The sequence below is a fragment of the Salmo salar genome, chromosome 15, assembly GCF_965601325.2.
Source record: "Salmo salar chromosome 15, fSalSal1, whole genome shotgun sequence".
NCBI lineage: Eukaryota > Metazoa > Chordata > Actinopteri > Salmoniformes > Salmonidae > Salmo > Salmo salar.
This window is the reverse complement of record NC_138305.1, coordinates 46,065,469-46,082,628: the sequence shown is the minus strand read 5'-3', so window position 1 is coordinate 46,082,628 and position 17,160 is coordinate 46,065,469. Positions and strand designations below refer to the sequence as shown.

General features: G+C 43.9%; 2 protein-coding genes across 5 annotated transcripts in view; one reads left to right on the top strand and one right to left on the bottom strand.

The window, feature by feature from the left end:
• Positions 1–325: 325 nt before the first annotated feature.
• LOC106571449 (transcription factor 23) lies at positions 326–1,789 on the top strand. The gene is made up of 3 exons (XM_014144574.3): positions 326–636; positions 1,027–1,317; positions 1,591–1,789. The coding sequence occupies exons 1-3, from the start codon at positions 502–504 to the stop codon at positions 1,687–1,689; spliced, it is 525 nt and encodes a 174-aa protein (XP_014000049.1). The 5' UTR covers positions 326–501; the 3' UTR covers positions 1,690–1,789.
• Positions 1,790–3,927: 2,138 nt separating this feature from the next.
• Positions 3,928–17,160, bottom strand: part of slc5a6a (solute carrier family 5 member 6a) — a 44,422-nt gene continuing 31,189 nt past the window's right edge. For all 4 annotated transcript variants that reach the window (XM_082961823.1, XM_014144568.3, XM_014144570.3 and 1 more), the window contains exons 3-16: positions 16,125–16,603; positions 15,670–15,735; positions 15,486–15,537; positions 15,257–15,324; positions 14,985–15,139; positions 14,708–14,848; positions 14,459–14,588; positions 11,205–11,293; positions 10,896–11,008; positions 10,559–10,626; positions 10,142–10,228; positions 9,768–9,955; positions 9,362–9,587; positions 3,928–9,231 (exon numbers count right to left, since the gene is read on the bottom strand). In XM_082961823.1, the coding sequence (XP_082817949.1) occupies positions 9,073–9,231; positions 9,362–9,587; positions 9,768–9,955; positions 10,142–10,228; positions 10,559–10,626; positions 10,896–11,008; positions 11,205–11,293; positions 14,459–14,588; positions 14,708–14,848; positions 14,985–15,139; positions 15,257–15,324; positions 15,486–15,537; positions 15,670–15,735; positions 16,125–16,472 (1,890 nt within the window). In that variant the 5' untranslated portion in view covers positions 16,473–16,603 and the 3' untranslated portion in view covers positions 3,928–9,072. The remainder of the gene's footprint in view (positions 9,232–9,361; positions 9,588–9,767; positions 9,956–10,141; positions 10,229–10,558; positions 10,627–10,895; positions 11,009–11,204; positions 11,294–14,458; positions 14,589–14,707; positions 14,849–14,984; positions 15,140–15,256; positions 15,325–15,485; positions 15,538–15,669; positions 15,736–16,124; positions 16,604–17,160) is intronic.

Here is a 17,160-nt window from a genome sequence, read left to right as displayed (position 1 = left end):
TACAATATATGGGATATTCCAGGTTTTATGACAAAAATAGTATGATGATGGTACCAGGTGCAGTACCATCCTCCTAGTTGTCCATCATGGTGGGGCCAGAGGTACCTCCAGCTGCTGCCAGGTCCTGGTGTTTCCCAAGCTCTGAATCCTGCCCTGGGACGCCCCACCACCTCTCTGAGGCTGCTTCCCTTGGCAGAGCACACCCGGGGGAGGCGTGGGGGGACGGGGGAGATGAGGGCTGCTTGAAGATCCCTGCATTACCTCACCAGTTAAGTCAAGGGGAGGGAACGAGAGAATGAGAAAGAGGGATGGTTGGAGAGGGAGGACGTAGGACCACGATGCGCAGCGGAGAAGCTGTGATTGGAGATTGTTAGAGGGTCTGGGTAGCTGCGGTCAAGAGCAGTCGAGCTCTGGGTCTCTGTTGGTCTTCGTTAGGGTGGCTGGGTATCTGCTTGGTGCTGGTTGGTCTTCAGTTAGGTGGCTGGGGGTCCTGAAGTATTCATGGCTGAAAAGCAGCTGGAGGATCCTAAGTCCATCCCAGCAGAGCAGACCAAGATGTATTCACAGAACCAGTTCAGTCTGAGAACACCGCAGCCTGGACACAGACAGTCCACACGTAGGGATCCTAAGAAGTGGGTAAGTAAAACCTCTACATAATCTGGAGGGAATGAAGTAGAGCAGTGGGCACTTCAGGGATATAGTAATTGAAAAGTAGACAGGTCATCTCAGCTATACTTGCTTCTATTTATGTTAATTAGCTCTACAATTATTATTTCTGAATAACTAAAACTCCTTCACTGTCAATATTTAGACCCTTCATGTAAAATATTTGCTAAATCAACTTCACACATTAGATCTTGTGGTTTGGAAACAGATGTTATCGTGCACTCTGATGTTTACCAACTTAAATCTGTCATTTGAAATTCATTGTTATAACATTATTTCCTCATTTCCTATCTCCATATAAATGACGGCTTATTTACCATGTTATCGTATACGTGTCTCTGCTCCTCCTGCGTGGTCCAGGTGAGGTCTGGGTGTGTTAATGGGGTGCAGCCTAGCAGGGCCATGAAGTCCCATCACTCCCCAGAGAACGCGGCCAGGGAGAGGAGCCGTGTCCGTAACCTCCGCCAGGCCTTCCACAGCCTGCAGGCAGCCCTGCCCTCCGTCCCCCGTGACACCAAACTCTCCAAGCTGGACGTCCTGGTCCTGGCCACCGACTACATCGCCTACCTTACTGAGACCCTGGATCAGGGAGGGCCTCTGTCTGAACTCCCACTACCCCCCAGGGCAGGGGGCTACCTCCACCCAGTCAAGGTTGGTGACATCAAACTAGCTGGGTGCTTATCTTTTTAGTTTCTTGGTCATCATAGCTTATAACCCTGATCTGTTCCTCATTATCTCTTCGTGTTTCATGTCATAAATTCATGTCCAGACGTTCAGTTAATATCAGACGTGAATTGTAGCATAATATTAGGAATATAGTAGGGATCAATACATAGATTATTTCTGACTATAATCTATTATTTGTTCGGATTTATTATAAGCATACAGACTAACTACAGTTGAACATGTTTCCTGTCCTGACAGAAGTGGCCGATGCGCTCCTTGCTGTACTGTGGGAGTGTGGGAGGACTGCTGTCAGCCGCCAGTGTCAGGAGAGAAGGAGACACATCCACTGACCCCTAGCCCAGAGGTCAACATGGACAGATCCATTTAGTACTAGGAGCGATGAAATACCAATATATCCAACTGTGCTGCTTATGAAACTGCAGTGAATTGCAATGTACATGTAGCTTGCTGCCGGACCCCGCCGGGATTAGATACAATGATTAAGATATAAAATACAAAATCAAAGGATCGCTTTGCTTAGCACATTGTACCACTTATTTATTACACTGCATAAAACATAAATCACTAAAAGTGGGTAAAATAATGTTATGATCAAAGAGTGCAATGTTGACCATTTCAGTGACTTAGTGTTTTTAGCTTTAAGATTAATTAAAGTTGATCTTTATCCCGGTCTCCTGGATTTGTTTTATTTTTAGTGTTGTAGTTGTGTTTGGGGTGGGAGTGAAAGGATGGACAGATTAACAGAAGGGGAGGATTGTTGTGAGAACACTTGGCAACCATGTATTCAGCTGTGGAGCCCTGAGTACTAGTCCATATCTGTATAATAATGCACGCTTGCAAGTAAACATTTATTCATACAGCAAACTTTGCTAAGTTGATGTAAATTACACATTATGGCTTTGTATGAGCTATCTGACATACTGCACTGTTGAGCGATCTTAATGACTTTACTTCATATTTTGGTGTGTGTGCATATCATTTCTTGTCTCCTAGCAGAAGTTACCTTCCAGAAAATGTACATTAACATGACATAATGAAGTCATGTGACTTTGGTAGACACACATTTCATATTCTGATATTAACCAAGAAACACACTTTAACAGACTGTATTGCTAAGCTGCTTAAAGTATTTGTGCTCAGGCAGACAGAGACATATTTTGTTGGCTGTAACATGGACGAGACCACAGAACCCCTTGAGCAACATGGGCTCAGGTCCACGAGAAACGGTACAGTGTTCAAGGCTAGCTCTATAAATCTGTCAGGGGGGGTCTGATAAACCCCCCTCTCATATTAATGGCTAATTTGGACATGCCAGAGATGTGCTACTGAGGCAGGGGTTACAGAGGGAAAGGAGAGGGCAGAAATGTTGGTGAAACAATGTGAGACAGACAGTGGTGCACAACGTTCCAGCATTCCCACTGAGTTGACTTTCTAGTCTAGATCACAGAGGATAAAGCATATCGGTCAATAGAGGCTCTGTTGCACTGGTCAATATAATATATGCGCATCATTTAAACAATCACAATCTCATTTTAATGGCAAGCCCATACTGTATGCCAGGACATGGATTTTCCAATGGCATTATTTCTGTACCATGTGACCTCAAAGTGAGGGGTCATCAACTAAACAAACTTGATTTAAAGGCCCTTTTGGCTTGAACTGCAAATAGATCTCTAGGTGTGTCTGAATGTGGATATTTGTGCCAATAAACCCATATAACCCTGATCTCCCTTCATGTTAGGAGATAATCAACATAGTTTCTGTATCTCCAGCTCATTATATCCAGTACACACTGATTGCTGAGTGAATTTATTTAGCTTTCTGTCCAGCCTCCCCTCGTTGGCCTGGCCTAGCTGGAACTAACCAGAGGAATAGAGGAGAGAGGGAGGACAAGGAGGAAGGGAAGAAAAGTAGGGAGGAAGGCACAACTCAACTTTGTCAATAAGAAAAACAGTATTTAATGTAAGAGACCGGTTGATGGCTCGGTCCAGAGAGACAGCCAAGACAGGTTCCTAATGAGTAAAACCCAAAGTCTATCGAGGTTCCAGTCTGAAAGACAACCATACTTGGCAAAAGTTAGCGTTCCTTCTGTGAGTCTACCACTTGAATAAGTATATAACCAGAAGGAAGAGCTGTAGCTGGGCTGAATGAGGGGCTTGGTGTGGCGGCAGCAGAGGTTGTTGTGGCAACAGAGGGTTTGTGGTCCTTGGCACAAAGCTGGGATGATAAGTGTTCCAACATCATGCGGAGAGAAACGTCACAGGAGTGGCACGTGACCCGGTGACACAGTCACAATGACCCACCAGAGAGAAGAGCTAGGAGTAGTAGGGAGAATGAAGGCTAAAGGATACTGCGGTGATAACAGCCCTCCCTTGGGATAGGAAAAGAATGACAGTGGAAGGCTCTCACTCACTCACCCTCAAAATGAAGGCTGATCGAGCGCTCAAATGTTTGTTTTATCAAATTGACCTACAAGATATTTCCTCAATAATGGGTTTAGTAGACGTATCCACTGTCCATATGCATACCTACCGGAGGACAGGACACAAGACAAAACATCTGACAAAGCACATGTCCAATCCAACATTTTATTAAAAAAAACAGAGCAACAACAATTATGTTACCACAATTCATTCACTTACAAACATTTAACCTTGAGAAATCATGCCCACCAGGGTGGTCAGACACAGATACACTACTGAAGACTTCGCTCACAGACCTAGGGAGTGTTCAGTAATGTCCAAAACAGAGAAAATGTTGGCAAACTGAAAAGGTACCACTTGAGCTTTTCCAAAAGGGAAGCTCAATTCAGTTATTTTTCAAAACCTTGGCTCCCACTGACATAATGAACAGGACACAGATCTCATTCTGCTTGGTAAATGAGAGTTCAACTCCACCCTATCACAGCTGCCCCTTTGTAGTGTGCTCCTAGTACGAGCTAATCAACTTCCATAACATCCAACAATATGAAAAAATAATCACGATACAGAGATCATATGAAGGCACAGCCAAAGCAGTGTAGTTGACCAAACGCCACTGCTTATGGTTTTTTGGAATGCATACTAGGAAGAATTCATACAAAATGGGAGAACAAATATTGATAATAAATATTGAGTCAGAATATTTATTATCTTTTGAAATTACCAAGTGCCACGCTTCTCTCTCACGGCCAAGTGCATTTTAAATGTACTCTAAACTAAAACACATCTCATAGTAAATTGGTATTTAATGGTATGGATAGAAGCTATTCAGGATTGATCATTTTTAGGAGGCAATGGTTTACAGATCTTCTACTTTACGGTTCAGGCTGTAAATTGGACTAAGACAATCTATGATTCAGCTGGTGCAAGCAAACTCAATAGAACCATTTTGCCCTTCATATTCACGTGTCACTCTACAACTCATCTTTCCTAGATAGTTGGCCCTGCCAACTTCAGAATAAGATTACAGAATAGGTCTCGATTGTGCTCTGAGTAGATGTCAGCATTACTAAAACACAGTCCTAAACTCACATTGGGTAAATTGACATCTAGAATAACAATAACTCAGCACTGCGGACTGTAAATTCATCCAAAACATGTCCTGGAAAGGGGTGGTCTTCACTTAAAGTTTAGCGTTACAGATAAACAATTCAAGTAATTTCAGGTATGACGAAAAAGGAATCAATTCAGTTATATCTTATCACATAGACTATCAAATCAACTTTATCAGTCACAGGATGTCAATTAAAAAAAGGACTAAAAAACCTCTAAGAACGATAGAAATGTTTGTGAATGTTACAACAAGAAGGGATAGCCCTAACAACTTCATAACGTACTAACATACAGAAAACGCTAGTTTGAAGTTGCTTTGTTGTGCAAACACAGAAATAGTATAACAATAACTACTTGACCACTTCTGCCCTCCAATCACAAAACATTTTAAATGGTACTTGCACATAGAAAGGGGGATACCTCGTCAGTTGTACAAACTGAATGTATTCAACTGAAATGTGTCTTCCGCATTTAACCCAACCCCTCTAAGTCAGAGGTGCGGGCGGCTGCCTTAAATCGACACCCACGTCATCGACGCCCGGGGAACAGTGGGTTAACTGCCTTACTCAGGGGCAGAGCGACAGATTTTTACCTTGTCAGCTCGGAGATTCGATCCAGCAACCTTTCGGGTTACTGGCCCAACACTCCAACCTGCCAGGCTACCTGCCGCCACTCAAAAGTTCCACAACATAGTTCCATTTGCTACAAATGGTAATGAAGTCAATGGAAATATAGATATATTCTCTCTTTTTGGTAATAAAACTATCAAAACAAAGCGATGACATCATTTTCTATATGCTTTGAATGAGAAGAGGTATTTTTCAGTGGGGATGAATGAACAACATTCCTTGCTCGTATCGGACTGTAGCCATAGGATCCAATGCAACATTTGCCTGTATGTCATTGATAACAATGGTGTCAGAATCCTAATAGCGTGGCATTCAGTCAGTAGTGTCACAACATTGGCCCCACAATAAATAAATACAAATATATCTATCTATCTATCTATCTGCCCATCCATAGCCAGAGTTTCTTTATTCCCCATAAAGGTAGACGGGGTAAAAAGGCAGGTAGAAAATGGCTCTACAGAATTTTTAAGTAAAAACTCTTTGGAAACAAGTAAAGCAGATTGGTATGGGCTGATTGAGTCACTATGTAGTCAATCACAAGTTATCCCAACCCACAGTAAGACAGATGGACAGGCATGTCACTCGAGTCTCCAACTACAGAAACAACCACAGAGAGACAAACACACACACACACACACACACACACACACACACACACACACACACACACGTAGACTCCCTGTTCGAGGGACAAACAGGCCATATGGAATCACAAGCTCACCACAAACCAGATCATCTCAACAGAGTACTACCACATTACCCTGACTTGAATTCTGTAGTGTGGTTAGGTATTCTAGTGGATGGGTGGAGTACAAAATGAAGATTTTGAACAGAGAATGACATGAGAATTCTTCAGATTGCAAAAAGGACCTTGAAACATGAATATGAAACATTTGACAAATGACAATTAAAATTCAACATCTGCCCTGCACGTTTCATATTCACCGAATGACCAAAATAAATGTCTTCATAATAACAATGTTAAATCAACCGCCGATACTGTTATGGAGAAACATTTACGTCATTAGATAAAGTGGCCACTTACAAAAAACACGCTACAAAACATTGGACTTCTTTCGTTTTAAGATGATTGGAATTTTTCCCCTGGTACATTGAACATCAATAAACAGTGAAGTGCCAAAAGGAAACCAAGTCCTTCAAAGATACAACCAAAGAACATCACATATATTAGTCTACCCTAAGATTTCTGAGTACTGAACTCTGTTGAGCCATCAAAATGGCTGCAGTTTCCCAGTTTAAACTAGAGATGCTCCCTTCACTGTAAATATCCTCTGTTAGAGCAGTGGGGTGGACGAGACACAGGTAAAGCTAACAAACATCGAAGACACATATGGAGAATCATTATACATGTACTATGCAGTATAAGTATACTGTATCACAATCCTAATTACACACTGATCAGTAATCAAAATTAAACTACATTCACACACTGCCTACTAATGAGGCACCTTAAGTAACTATGGGATCTACAGTGTGAATGGACTGCGAGGATAAGGTATTCTACATGCATTAATGTCACTAGCTAACCAGCAGGTTATCTGGGTCTCGATGAAGTAGTAGTGCAGACTCAATGACCTGAAAATGTGATCCCAGTTAATGGCAAATGAGGTGATGTGTTGAGCTCCATCTACAGTATATAACTGTATGGCAGGTTAAGACTGTTTAAGGTCATCTACCTCTTTATTAATTTACTATAGCAAGCCAAATAAGGCCATGTAAAGCAAACAGACAAAAGGAGCTTTGGGAACCGTCTACAGGGACATAAAGGATTTGGGCGTTTTTATTTTTTAAAGGCCAAGTTCTCTGGGACCCTCTTTCCGTTAGCTAAAGGTTTGAAGATTTTGCGCATGTGCGGGATTCTGTACTTCACGCAGTCTATGCTCTACTCGTTCAGCTGCCCAGAGAACAGGCTACACTGGTGAACAGTGCTGGTTTAATAAAGTTGGATCAAAGTGGAATCAATGTCTGTAAGATCACAATCTACCTTAGGCACACAATGTGGTCAACCTCCCTTCACATTTCTCAGTCAATCATTAATGGTAATTGTTGAAGTTTTATTGGTATTACGTAAATGCAGCATCTGCATGCTAACCATTTGATCTCAGTTTAATTGGGTTATGCATTTAGATCTCCTTGCGTTATGTAGGCTACAGTGTTGTTTTGAACGATGTAGTGAGCTAATTATTTAGTAGATGGTGCTAACAAGCTGTAGCATGCTTGTGTTTGGTTTCAATCAAGCGCATACTTTGCCTACTGGCGCATGTTGTTGAGCTTCGGCCACGTGAGAGAAAAAATGCAACCCTTCGCACAATCGTCCTAAAATGAGGTGACGTTTTTTGTCTTACAGCAGCATAACGTTACACTATGCCATTATATTCGGTTCTGTTATGTAGAATACTATCATTATGTGGTCTTGCAGACATTGATTCAGCTTTGATCTAACTTCATTAAACAAGCACCATTTCACCAGAGCAGCCTGTTCTCTGGGCACCGTGGGCAGCCGAAGGAGTCATACAGACGGCGTAAAGTAGAGAATCACGCACATGCGCAGCTTCAAACCTTAAGCTGTTGGGAAGAGCGTTCAAGAGAACTCGGACTGCAGCCACTCTGTTTTTAAAATTCTTATAGTTCATCTGACGTACCGGCTTCATCTTTTCTATAAAAATAATATGCAATGACAGTTAAATCTAAAGTGCCTCTTCTCCGCCTGCTTACTTTACATTTTAGTCATTCAGCGGACACTCTTATCCAAAGAGACTTACAAGAGAAATTAGGGTTAAGTGCCGGCTCGGGGATAAAAACCAGGGACCTTTCGGTTACTGACCTAATGCTCTTAATCACTAGGCTACCTGACCCTCTACCTGACCCTCTACCTGACCCTCTGAGAAACAAAAGACTTGCGTCCATTTTCACAGTCATTTGAACAACTTGGTGCGTGTGTATGTCCACAATCTTTCAATCATAAATTTAACAAAATGACAATCACAGCCCTTTGGTTCAGTCCAGGCTCTTAGATCTACTAACTGGACAACAATGAGACTTCTCAGCACGGAGCATGATTGCCGCTTGTGTTGCGCTAGTATTTCTCCATCCAGGAATCCACCTCAATTCAGACATTTTGGCTCTTCTCAAAACTCCAGGCTCATAAGTAGTGATTTCCAGTTACTTCAGTTTAGGGAAACTGTGACCAGTACCATCGTTAATGACGTACCAATGAATTCAAGATACAACTGGACCCCCCCCCCCATCCACAAATCGTGTGTAAGTGCACTATTCTTCATTATAGCAGAGGACTCTGGCACTCTTAAAAACCACCATATATTTGTGGTGTATCAGTTTTTCCAGGGAGTAAGGGTTAGGGGTGAATCTCCCTTTTTCTTCACATTGACCCTGTGGTTCTTGATGGAAGTCATGTCCAGGCACACTGGATCTCCGCTGCCTCTCCTGCCCCAGGCGGGTCCTCTCCCCAAGGGTTGAGAGAGCTGAGGGGAGGGGGGGGGGGGGGAAGTGGTGGGGCGTGGGGGGGGGGGGGTCTGTTACAAGGCCGTCTCCTGCACTGTGTGAGCCAGTCGGCAGGAAGGCTGAGGGGTGGCCCTCTCCTCGTCCTCCTCCTCCGTTTTCTCCTCCTCTTTGTGTTGGGCAACGCCGTTGCTCTCCTGAGCCATCTGGTACGGCTGCGTGTTGATAGCTTTGGGCTGCACAACATTCCCACACACATACAAAAAACATGGCAATTAAGTAATCAAATTGTTACAATTATATTAGAAACAGAGTGTGGCTAACAAAAACTTTAAGAAGAATTCACTGGATAGATCTGAGGGCTACCTTGTGTGACAGTGGAGTGACACAGCAGAGCTTCTCCCTGTAGCGTTCAGGCAGGAAGAAGAGCAGGTTCCCCAGGACAGGGTACACAGTCCCTGGGGTCAGGTCTTTCTCCTTCATAGGACCGGTCAACAGGCTGACTATCAGTCCCACTATCACCACAGTGGTAGAGTTATGAGCACTGTACCACAAATAGGACAGATTGTACAGGGCCTGCACACCTGTAGGCCTGGAGGGAGGAAAACACAGATACTTGGTCAGATTCATATCATCATTCTTATGCAGTCATCCTTAAAACAGTTACAATATTTGGTGGGATAGAATGGGATACAAGTCAAGCGTTTTATGTTTGATAGTGCTGTAATGGTTGAAATGCCATCATTTTAACGAAAAAAAGAAAAAAAAGTACTTTGGTTTAGCGGTGATTGAAGTAATCAGGGTTGTCATGACAGCAGTAGTCATGTTGCCGTGGAGAGGCATAGTGGTGGCGTTGATGATGGGGAGCAGAGGGGTGGGCACGGCCATACGAGACACAAAATTACCAATGCCAATCCAGAACGCCATAGCCAGGCCTGCCACCAACCCTACTATCGCACCCTGTGGACAGAGAGAGACGGGAACAGCTCAATCAAATCAGACAGATTGGGTCTCCAATTCACCACAGATATGATGAAAAAGTTAAAAATATATTTTATTTTATTGTGTAAAAAAACTATATCCTCTAATATCTCTCAATGCTGGCCAACTTGACCCCCGTGTTAACAAGGCAGCATTTTGACTTACGGTGGAGTTAGCCCAGGGGAAGAACATTCCCAGACAGAAGAGGCCGAGGAGAGGACCACCCACCATCCCAAAGATACTGAATGCTGCCTGGAGGAGAGTGAGGGAGTGAATGAAAAAGAGGTTTATAATTCTTTAATAACTCCTATGAAGCCACTGAATGATAGTAGTAGGTGTAAGGGGGGGGGGGCTCGCAACGCCAGGGTTGTGGGTTCGATTCCCACGGGGGGCCAGTACAAAAAAAAAACGAATTTTATGAAATGTATGCATTCACTACTGTAAGTTGCTCTGCTAAATGACTAAAAATGTTTTAAAAAAATGTAAATATGAGTGCAACGTTGCTAAATGTAATTCAGTGGGGTATAGGAGTACCCATCAACTAAAGCAAAAGTCAGCAGGGGAAATGTGTGAGTCCCTCACCTGCAGCACTGAGCCCATGAGAGAGGCGATGTAGGCCATGGCCAGACATACCAGACCGTAGGCCAACGCTGGGAAAACAGAGGGGAAGAGAAAGGTCAAGACCATAGCAGTACAGTCCTGATTCAGTGTGCTCCACAAGTTAAATTATTATTATTGTTTTTTTAACTCCACAGTATTTGGACAATGAAGTCAAAATTGGTTTGTGGGCTCTATACTCCAGCAACGTTACTTAATGAAAAGCTCTATAAAATCATCATTACTGTCATCAATCATGAAGACTGTTGCCACTGTTTAGAAACACTGCCTCTGTGTGGCCACTCAGGGAACAGCAGCTCACCCAGGCTCTTTGAGAGCAGCGTGGCTTTGGCCTCCGTCATGGCCGGGCAATAAGGCTTGATCAGGTCCTCCATGGTTACCGTCGCTAGGGAGTTAAACGCTGATGAGATGGTACTGCAACGCAAGAGGGAGAGAAGCTGAGTGAGTAATGTCCTGGGGGTTAAATTGCGTGGTGTAGTGCATTCATAACAGTATCATAATACAACCTCAAGTGGTGTACCACAACACTATGACATTAATGTAGCATAGAAAAAGGTCTGACTAGTACTACAGACGGAACATGAGAGCCAGAGGCAGTTAAGTAAAGTACCTGAGAGCTCCGCTGAACAGGCAGGCTACAAACAGCCCTGGGAGGCCTGGCAGGTCCCTGAACACATCCATCACAAAGTACAACACCATCTGCAGACAGGAAGAAAGTGCCACTTAGACTGGATCAACAGCTCCAAAATGAAGCCTCACAAATGACAGTTATGGGACAGCTTAAAACCTGTTAGGGCTAGGGGGCAGTATTGACACGGCTGGATAAAAAAGTACCCGATTTAATCTGGTTACTACTCCTGCCCAGTAACTAGAATATGCATATAATTATTGGCTTTGGATAGAAAACACCCTAAAGTTTCTAAAACTGTTTGAATGGTGTCTGTGAGTATAACAGAACTCATATGGCAGGCAAAAACCTGAGAAGATTTCATGCAGGAAGTGGCCTGTCTGACAAGGTGTCGTTCTTCTTGTCTCTGTTTATTGAAGAGTGAGGATCTTAGCTATAACGTGACACTTCCTACGGCTGCCATAGGTTCTCAGAAGGCGGCAAAACGCTGAATCGTGGCTTTGCAGGCTCTGGCTGAAACAAAGTAGCTTATTTTGGACCAAACCAACATTTGTTATTGAAGTAGCAGTCCTGGGAGTGCATTCTGACGAAGACAACAAAAGGTAATCAAACTTTTATAATAGTAAATCTGATATTGGTGAGTGCTAAACTTGCCGGGTGTCTAAATAGCTAGCCCGTGATGGCTGGGCTATGTACTTAGAATATTGCAAAATGTGCTTTCACCAAAAAGCTATTTTAAAATCGGACATATCGAGTGCATAGAGGAGTTCTGTATCTATAATTCTTAAAATAATTGTTATGCTTTTTGTGAACGTTTATCGTGAGTAATTTAGTAAATTGTTAGTGAATTCGCCGGAAGTTTGCGGGGGGTATGCTAGTTCTGAACGTCACATGCTAATGTAAAAAGCTGGTTTTTGATATAAATATGAACTTGATTGAACAAAACATGCATGTATTGTATAACATAATGTCCTAGGGTTGTCATCTGATGAAGATCATCAAAGGTTAGTGCTGCATTTAGCTGTCTTCTGGGTTTTTGTGACATTATATGCTAGCTTGAAAAATGGGTGTCTGATTATTTCTGGCTTGGTACTCTGCTGACATAATCTAATGTTTTTCTTTCGCTGTAAAGCCTTTTTGAAATCGGACAGTGTGGTTAGATAAAGGAGAGTCTTGTCTTTAAAATGCTGTGAAATAGTCATATGTTTGAAAAATTGAAGTTTTTGTATTTTTGAGGAATTTGTCATTCGCGCCACGCCTATCATTGGATATTGGAGCAGGTGTTCCGCTAGCGGAACGTCTAGATGTAAGAGGTTAAAATCAATGCACAAGTATATATTTTTAAACCTGCATATTTAGTTAATATAGTGTGGTTAGATTAACGAGAGTCTTGTCTTTAAATAGCTGTAAAATAGTAATATGTTTGAGAAATTGAAGTAATAGCATTTTAAAGGTTTTGAAAATCGCGCCACAGGATTCAACTGGCTGTTACGTAGGTGGGACGAATTCGTCCCGCCTGCCCCAGAGAGGTTAACCAAACAATGGCCTCAACTCAAACATCAAGCCTTTGATTGGCAATGATCTGAAGAGACATTAACATAGCCAGTCACATCAGGATGCCAGTGCAGTGAGGTAGGACTTGGCGGTATACCCTATTTTACGATATACCGGTATTGATGCACGGACTGGTTTGGGTTTATACTTTACCTTCTATAACGGTATTTGAAAGTTTGGTTTGTTTAATGTAATACGCCATGTGTAACGTCCATTTGTATAGTTTACGTCGCTCCTTGAGTCATCTCTCTACGCTCTCCCCATGCTGCTTTCCACAGACCTAGCCCCGCCCCGTCACTCAAGGAAATCATGTTGTTCCTCAAAGAGACTTGAATTCAGTCTGTATGGTCAAGCAACAAGGTTCATGACAACAATGCTGTTTGCACTTAGCTTCTTATTATAAATCCATTAGCTTTCTATAATTACACTATTATTTTGTGTTTCTTGCATCTGCAAATAGCTAGTTTGTCCTTTTATAGCAAGCTGTTACTAAATCTTGTTAGCTGCTAATTGCTAACTAGCTAATTTACATTTACATTTAAGTCATTTAGCAGACGCTCTTATCCAGAGCGACTTACTTAATAAACGTACTGAGTCAGAGCAAACGTAATTAGCTATACAGCCTGGTTTAGACTTAAATCAGCATCTTGTTTGTGCAACAGTATCTTCGAAATCAAAGAGGTATACGCAAAGCAAGAATATGTTAGCTACATGAAGTAGCTAAGAGAAGACATTAAAATGTCGCCAAAGATTATAGGGTCCCCTAGGAAACACTTATCAACAGTTTTGGTTCCTACCCTGGCACACTCACTCCTTCCTGGCAATTTCATTTGTTGTCAAACTAGACTGTATTCAAAGAGCCCCCTATTATATTCTAACTAAAGAATTAGAATAATCATTATATTTCCATGATTCCAATAGTTACCCAAGTGTTTTGCTCTAAATCGATAGTGAAATCGCAATTGCAACATTTGGTTAAAAATAAAGACTAGATTGTTTGCCCATATCGTGTAGCCCTACGTGTCACTGTGGAAATAATCTCAAATGAGTGCAGCAAATGCCTAAATATATGAGGGCCCACTACGTGTGTTGTTGTGGAGGCAGCTAGTCCGTCCCAAGCTTGTTGTGGAGGCAGCTAGTCCGTCCCAAGCTTGTTGTGGAGGCAGCTAGTCCGTCCCAAGCTTGTTGTGGAGGCAGCTAGTCCGTCCCAAGCTTGTTGTGGAGGCAGCTAGTCCGTCCCAAGCTTGTTGTGGAGGCAGCTAGTCCGTCCCAAGCTTGTTGTGGAGGCAGCTAGTCCGTCCCGAGCGTGTTGTGGAGACAGCTAGTCCGTCCCGAGCGTGTTGTGGAGACAGCTAGTCCGTCCCGAGCTTGTTGTGGAGACAGCTAGTCCGTCCCAAGCTTGTTGTGGAGACAGCTAGTCCGTCCCAAGCTTGTTGTGGAGACAGCTAGTCCGTCCCAAGCTTGTTGTGGAGACAGCTAGTCCGTCCCAAGCTTGTTGTGGAGACAGCTAGTCCCAAGGTTGTTGTGGAGACAGCTAGTCCCAAGGTTGTTGTGGAGACAGCTAGTCCCAAGGTTGTTGTGGAGACAGCTAGTCCCAAGGTTGTTGTGGAGGTAGCTAGTCCTAAGGTTGTTGTGAAGGTAGTAAATCATAAAGTTGTTGTGGAGGAAGTAGTCCTACTTGCCTGATCGTTGGTTTTGACGTAGCCCTTATCAAGCGGGCTTTCCTCACCATAGCGAGCAAACATCACCAGGCCCATCAGACAACCTAGACACAACACCACCTGCTGGCAGGGAAACACCACGTAGCACGACCTGGAGACACACACCACAACATATATTAACATTACCATGATGTGCATAAGCAATTGTTCATTTTGAACATGATCTTTAATCTGAATCCAGTTCAACCAGGTGTTAGTGTTAATGCTTACATGACGGCCTCCCTCTCAGTGCGGGAGCTGAGGTACCTCTGAACCTGGGCCTGGTTGACCCCGTACAGCGCCAGCATGAGGAACACCCCGCCCACCCCCAGCGTCCAGAACGTGTGCCTCTCCGTCGGGTCAGGGTTCAGGCTGCACAGAGCGCAGGTCAAAGGAGAGGAGGGTTACAACACTACACCTACACACAGAGCCAGTGACCAGTTCCAATATCGTCCGTAACGGGTCCAGGGGCAGTTAAATCTCTTTAGGTGAACTGGAGAAGACTCACTCCAGGCTAGCGATGCGGCTGCCATTCATGGCCTTCCGCCAAACTTCTCCCATGCCCCCTGCCTGGTGGGCCCCCACTATAATGACCGCCAGCTGGCCAGCAAACATCACAATGGTCTGGAACACATCTGTCCAGATGACTGCCTTCAGCCCTCCCTGACCGACACAAGAGATACATACTGTAAATCCAGACATATATATCATAATTGCCTTCAGAGTTGTAGGGAGATGGATGACTGAATTGAAAACTCACTGATGAAAAGAGACACTCACCAGTGTTGTGTACAGGGTGCACACCAGTCCCATGGCCAGCACTGCCCCCCAGAGGTCAAATCCAGTCACTGCAGGTGGACAGTATCAACAGCACACATCACCAACAGACGTCACAATGACAGCACACCAGAAAAGGTACTAAAGCCCTCACTGAATGTAATCAGTACAACTATTATTCTACCACTTGCTAAAGTATGACGTAGTAAATACATGTGACAGATCCCTTTACCTGCATTGAGTGCGAGTGCTGGGGCATAGAGGACCACCCCCATATAGATCACCTACGGAGACAAAACATTTTCAACATTCAGAGGGAAGTAAACAGAGCTAACATAGGGGGTTGATTAAAATACACACACATTACACGAGCATATACATAGACACAACTACACCAGTGTAAAGGACACACACACCATCTGAAAGATAAAGGTCACGGTCCCCATAATGCGCACCGTCTTATTGAAGCGCAGCTCCAAATACTACAGAGGAAGAAAAGACAGAAAAGGTTAGAGAGAGGAGAAGAAGGAAAGGGATGTTAACGCCCATCACAGATCATAAAGCAAGAGTCATCTGTGAATGTGTCTATTCTGAGGACAATACAAGTGAAGACTTGGTGCACATTCCTTTTGTTAGCGACACTCATCTGCTGTACAATGATGCTCAGTGGCGAGACGGACTCTGGTTTACACTTAGCTATCGCTTCAAAATTAAAAGACATGCTGAGAACGTTGTTTTTTTGCATTCAACTAGCCTTCCTTACCAGGGTTCTAGCAAGACAGACGCACAGAAATACTCAGGTGCATAAACTCCTCCTCATAATCCACAGACACTGTTCTCTCTCTAGGTAAGGTAATGGCTTAGAGCTCACCTCATAAGCGCTGGTGAGGCGGAGCCTGTAGAAGACAGGTATGAAGACGTGGGCGGGGATAAGCAGACCGAGGAAGTAGGAGACTCCCAGGAACCAGTACTGCGTTCCATAGGTGTAGATCTCCGAGGGCGCTCCCAGGATGGCCACGGCCGACTGGAAGGTGGCGAGCAGTGACAGCGACACGGGCAGGCAGCTCATAGAACGGTCAGCCAATAGGAACTCCTGTGTGGTGCGCTGGCGCCCGCCGGACAGGGCGTAGAACAGGCCGATGCACGTGGACGCCACCAGCAGCAGGGCGAAGATCACATAGTCCGGTGTGGTGAAGTGCATCTGTACTACGTCCCCCATGATGTCAGTAGGTGAGAGGCTCGGAATGGAGGTGGGGTTGGGGGGGGGGACAGGGGGGGTAGCTGTAGGTGGCGCAGCCCGGGTGGATCAGGACAGTGTTTAATTAGACACTGAAGGTGATGGATAAAATGCTGTAGTGAGAGAAAGAGGGGAGAGACGAGTTAGTTTCTCCTCAAGCATGAGGAGCTAGATACATGCAATGAACACAGTAGGTGCTTAGATGGAAACATTTTACACCACTAGAACCAAATTGCTTAAAATATCATTCACACCTAATCATTTTCTATTTGGTTATTCTACCATTTCAGAGCATTGAGAGGTCTCAGTAAGCGCAATGCTAGACATTAATTAAACATTCAAACCACAACATAACTCCACAGTAGGCCTGTCTGCCGGTCCTGATAATAGTGCTAATATAATTGGCATTAGTTAAAGGCTCCCACACACTCCTGGACGGTGGTCTATTGACACATACCACAGTGAGTGTGAGCCAGGGCAGACTGACCTAACCTCACGCCTAAACATCACAACAGCCAGATAGTTAGTGGTTAATCAGATGACGATAAATTCACCTCACAACATGGCTGGCAGTGAATTTACCAGGAGTGTCTGAGGTCTTCACAGCCTGTCTCACACCCTCAGCGAGCAGACAGTCACTAAAGTAGGGCAAGCCTACAGTATGCAGTTT

What these genes read in the sequence shown, in the direction of transcription:
- LOC106571449 (XM_014144574.3), top strand. Translation starts at nt 502, where the DNA reads ATGGCTGAAAAGCAGCTGGAGGATCCTAAGTCCATCCCAGCAGAGCAG. An exon ending in GTAGGGATCCTAAGAAGTGG is followed by an intron (nt 637 to 1,026) that starts GTAAGTAAAACC and finishes TGCGTGGTCCAG; the next exon opens with GTGAGGTCTGGGTGTGTTAA. An exon ending in GCTACCTCCACCCAGTCAAG is followed by an intron (nt 1,318 to 1,590) that starts GTTGGTGACATC and finishes CTGTCCTGACAG; the next exon opens with AAGTGGCCGATGCGCTCCTT.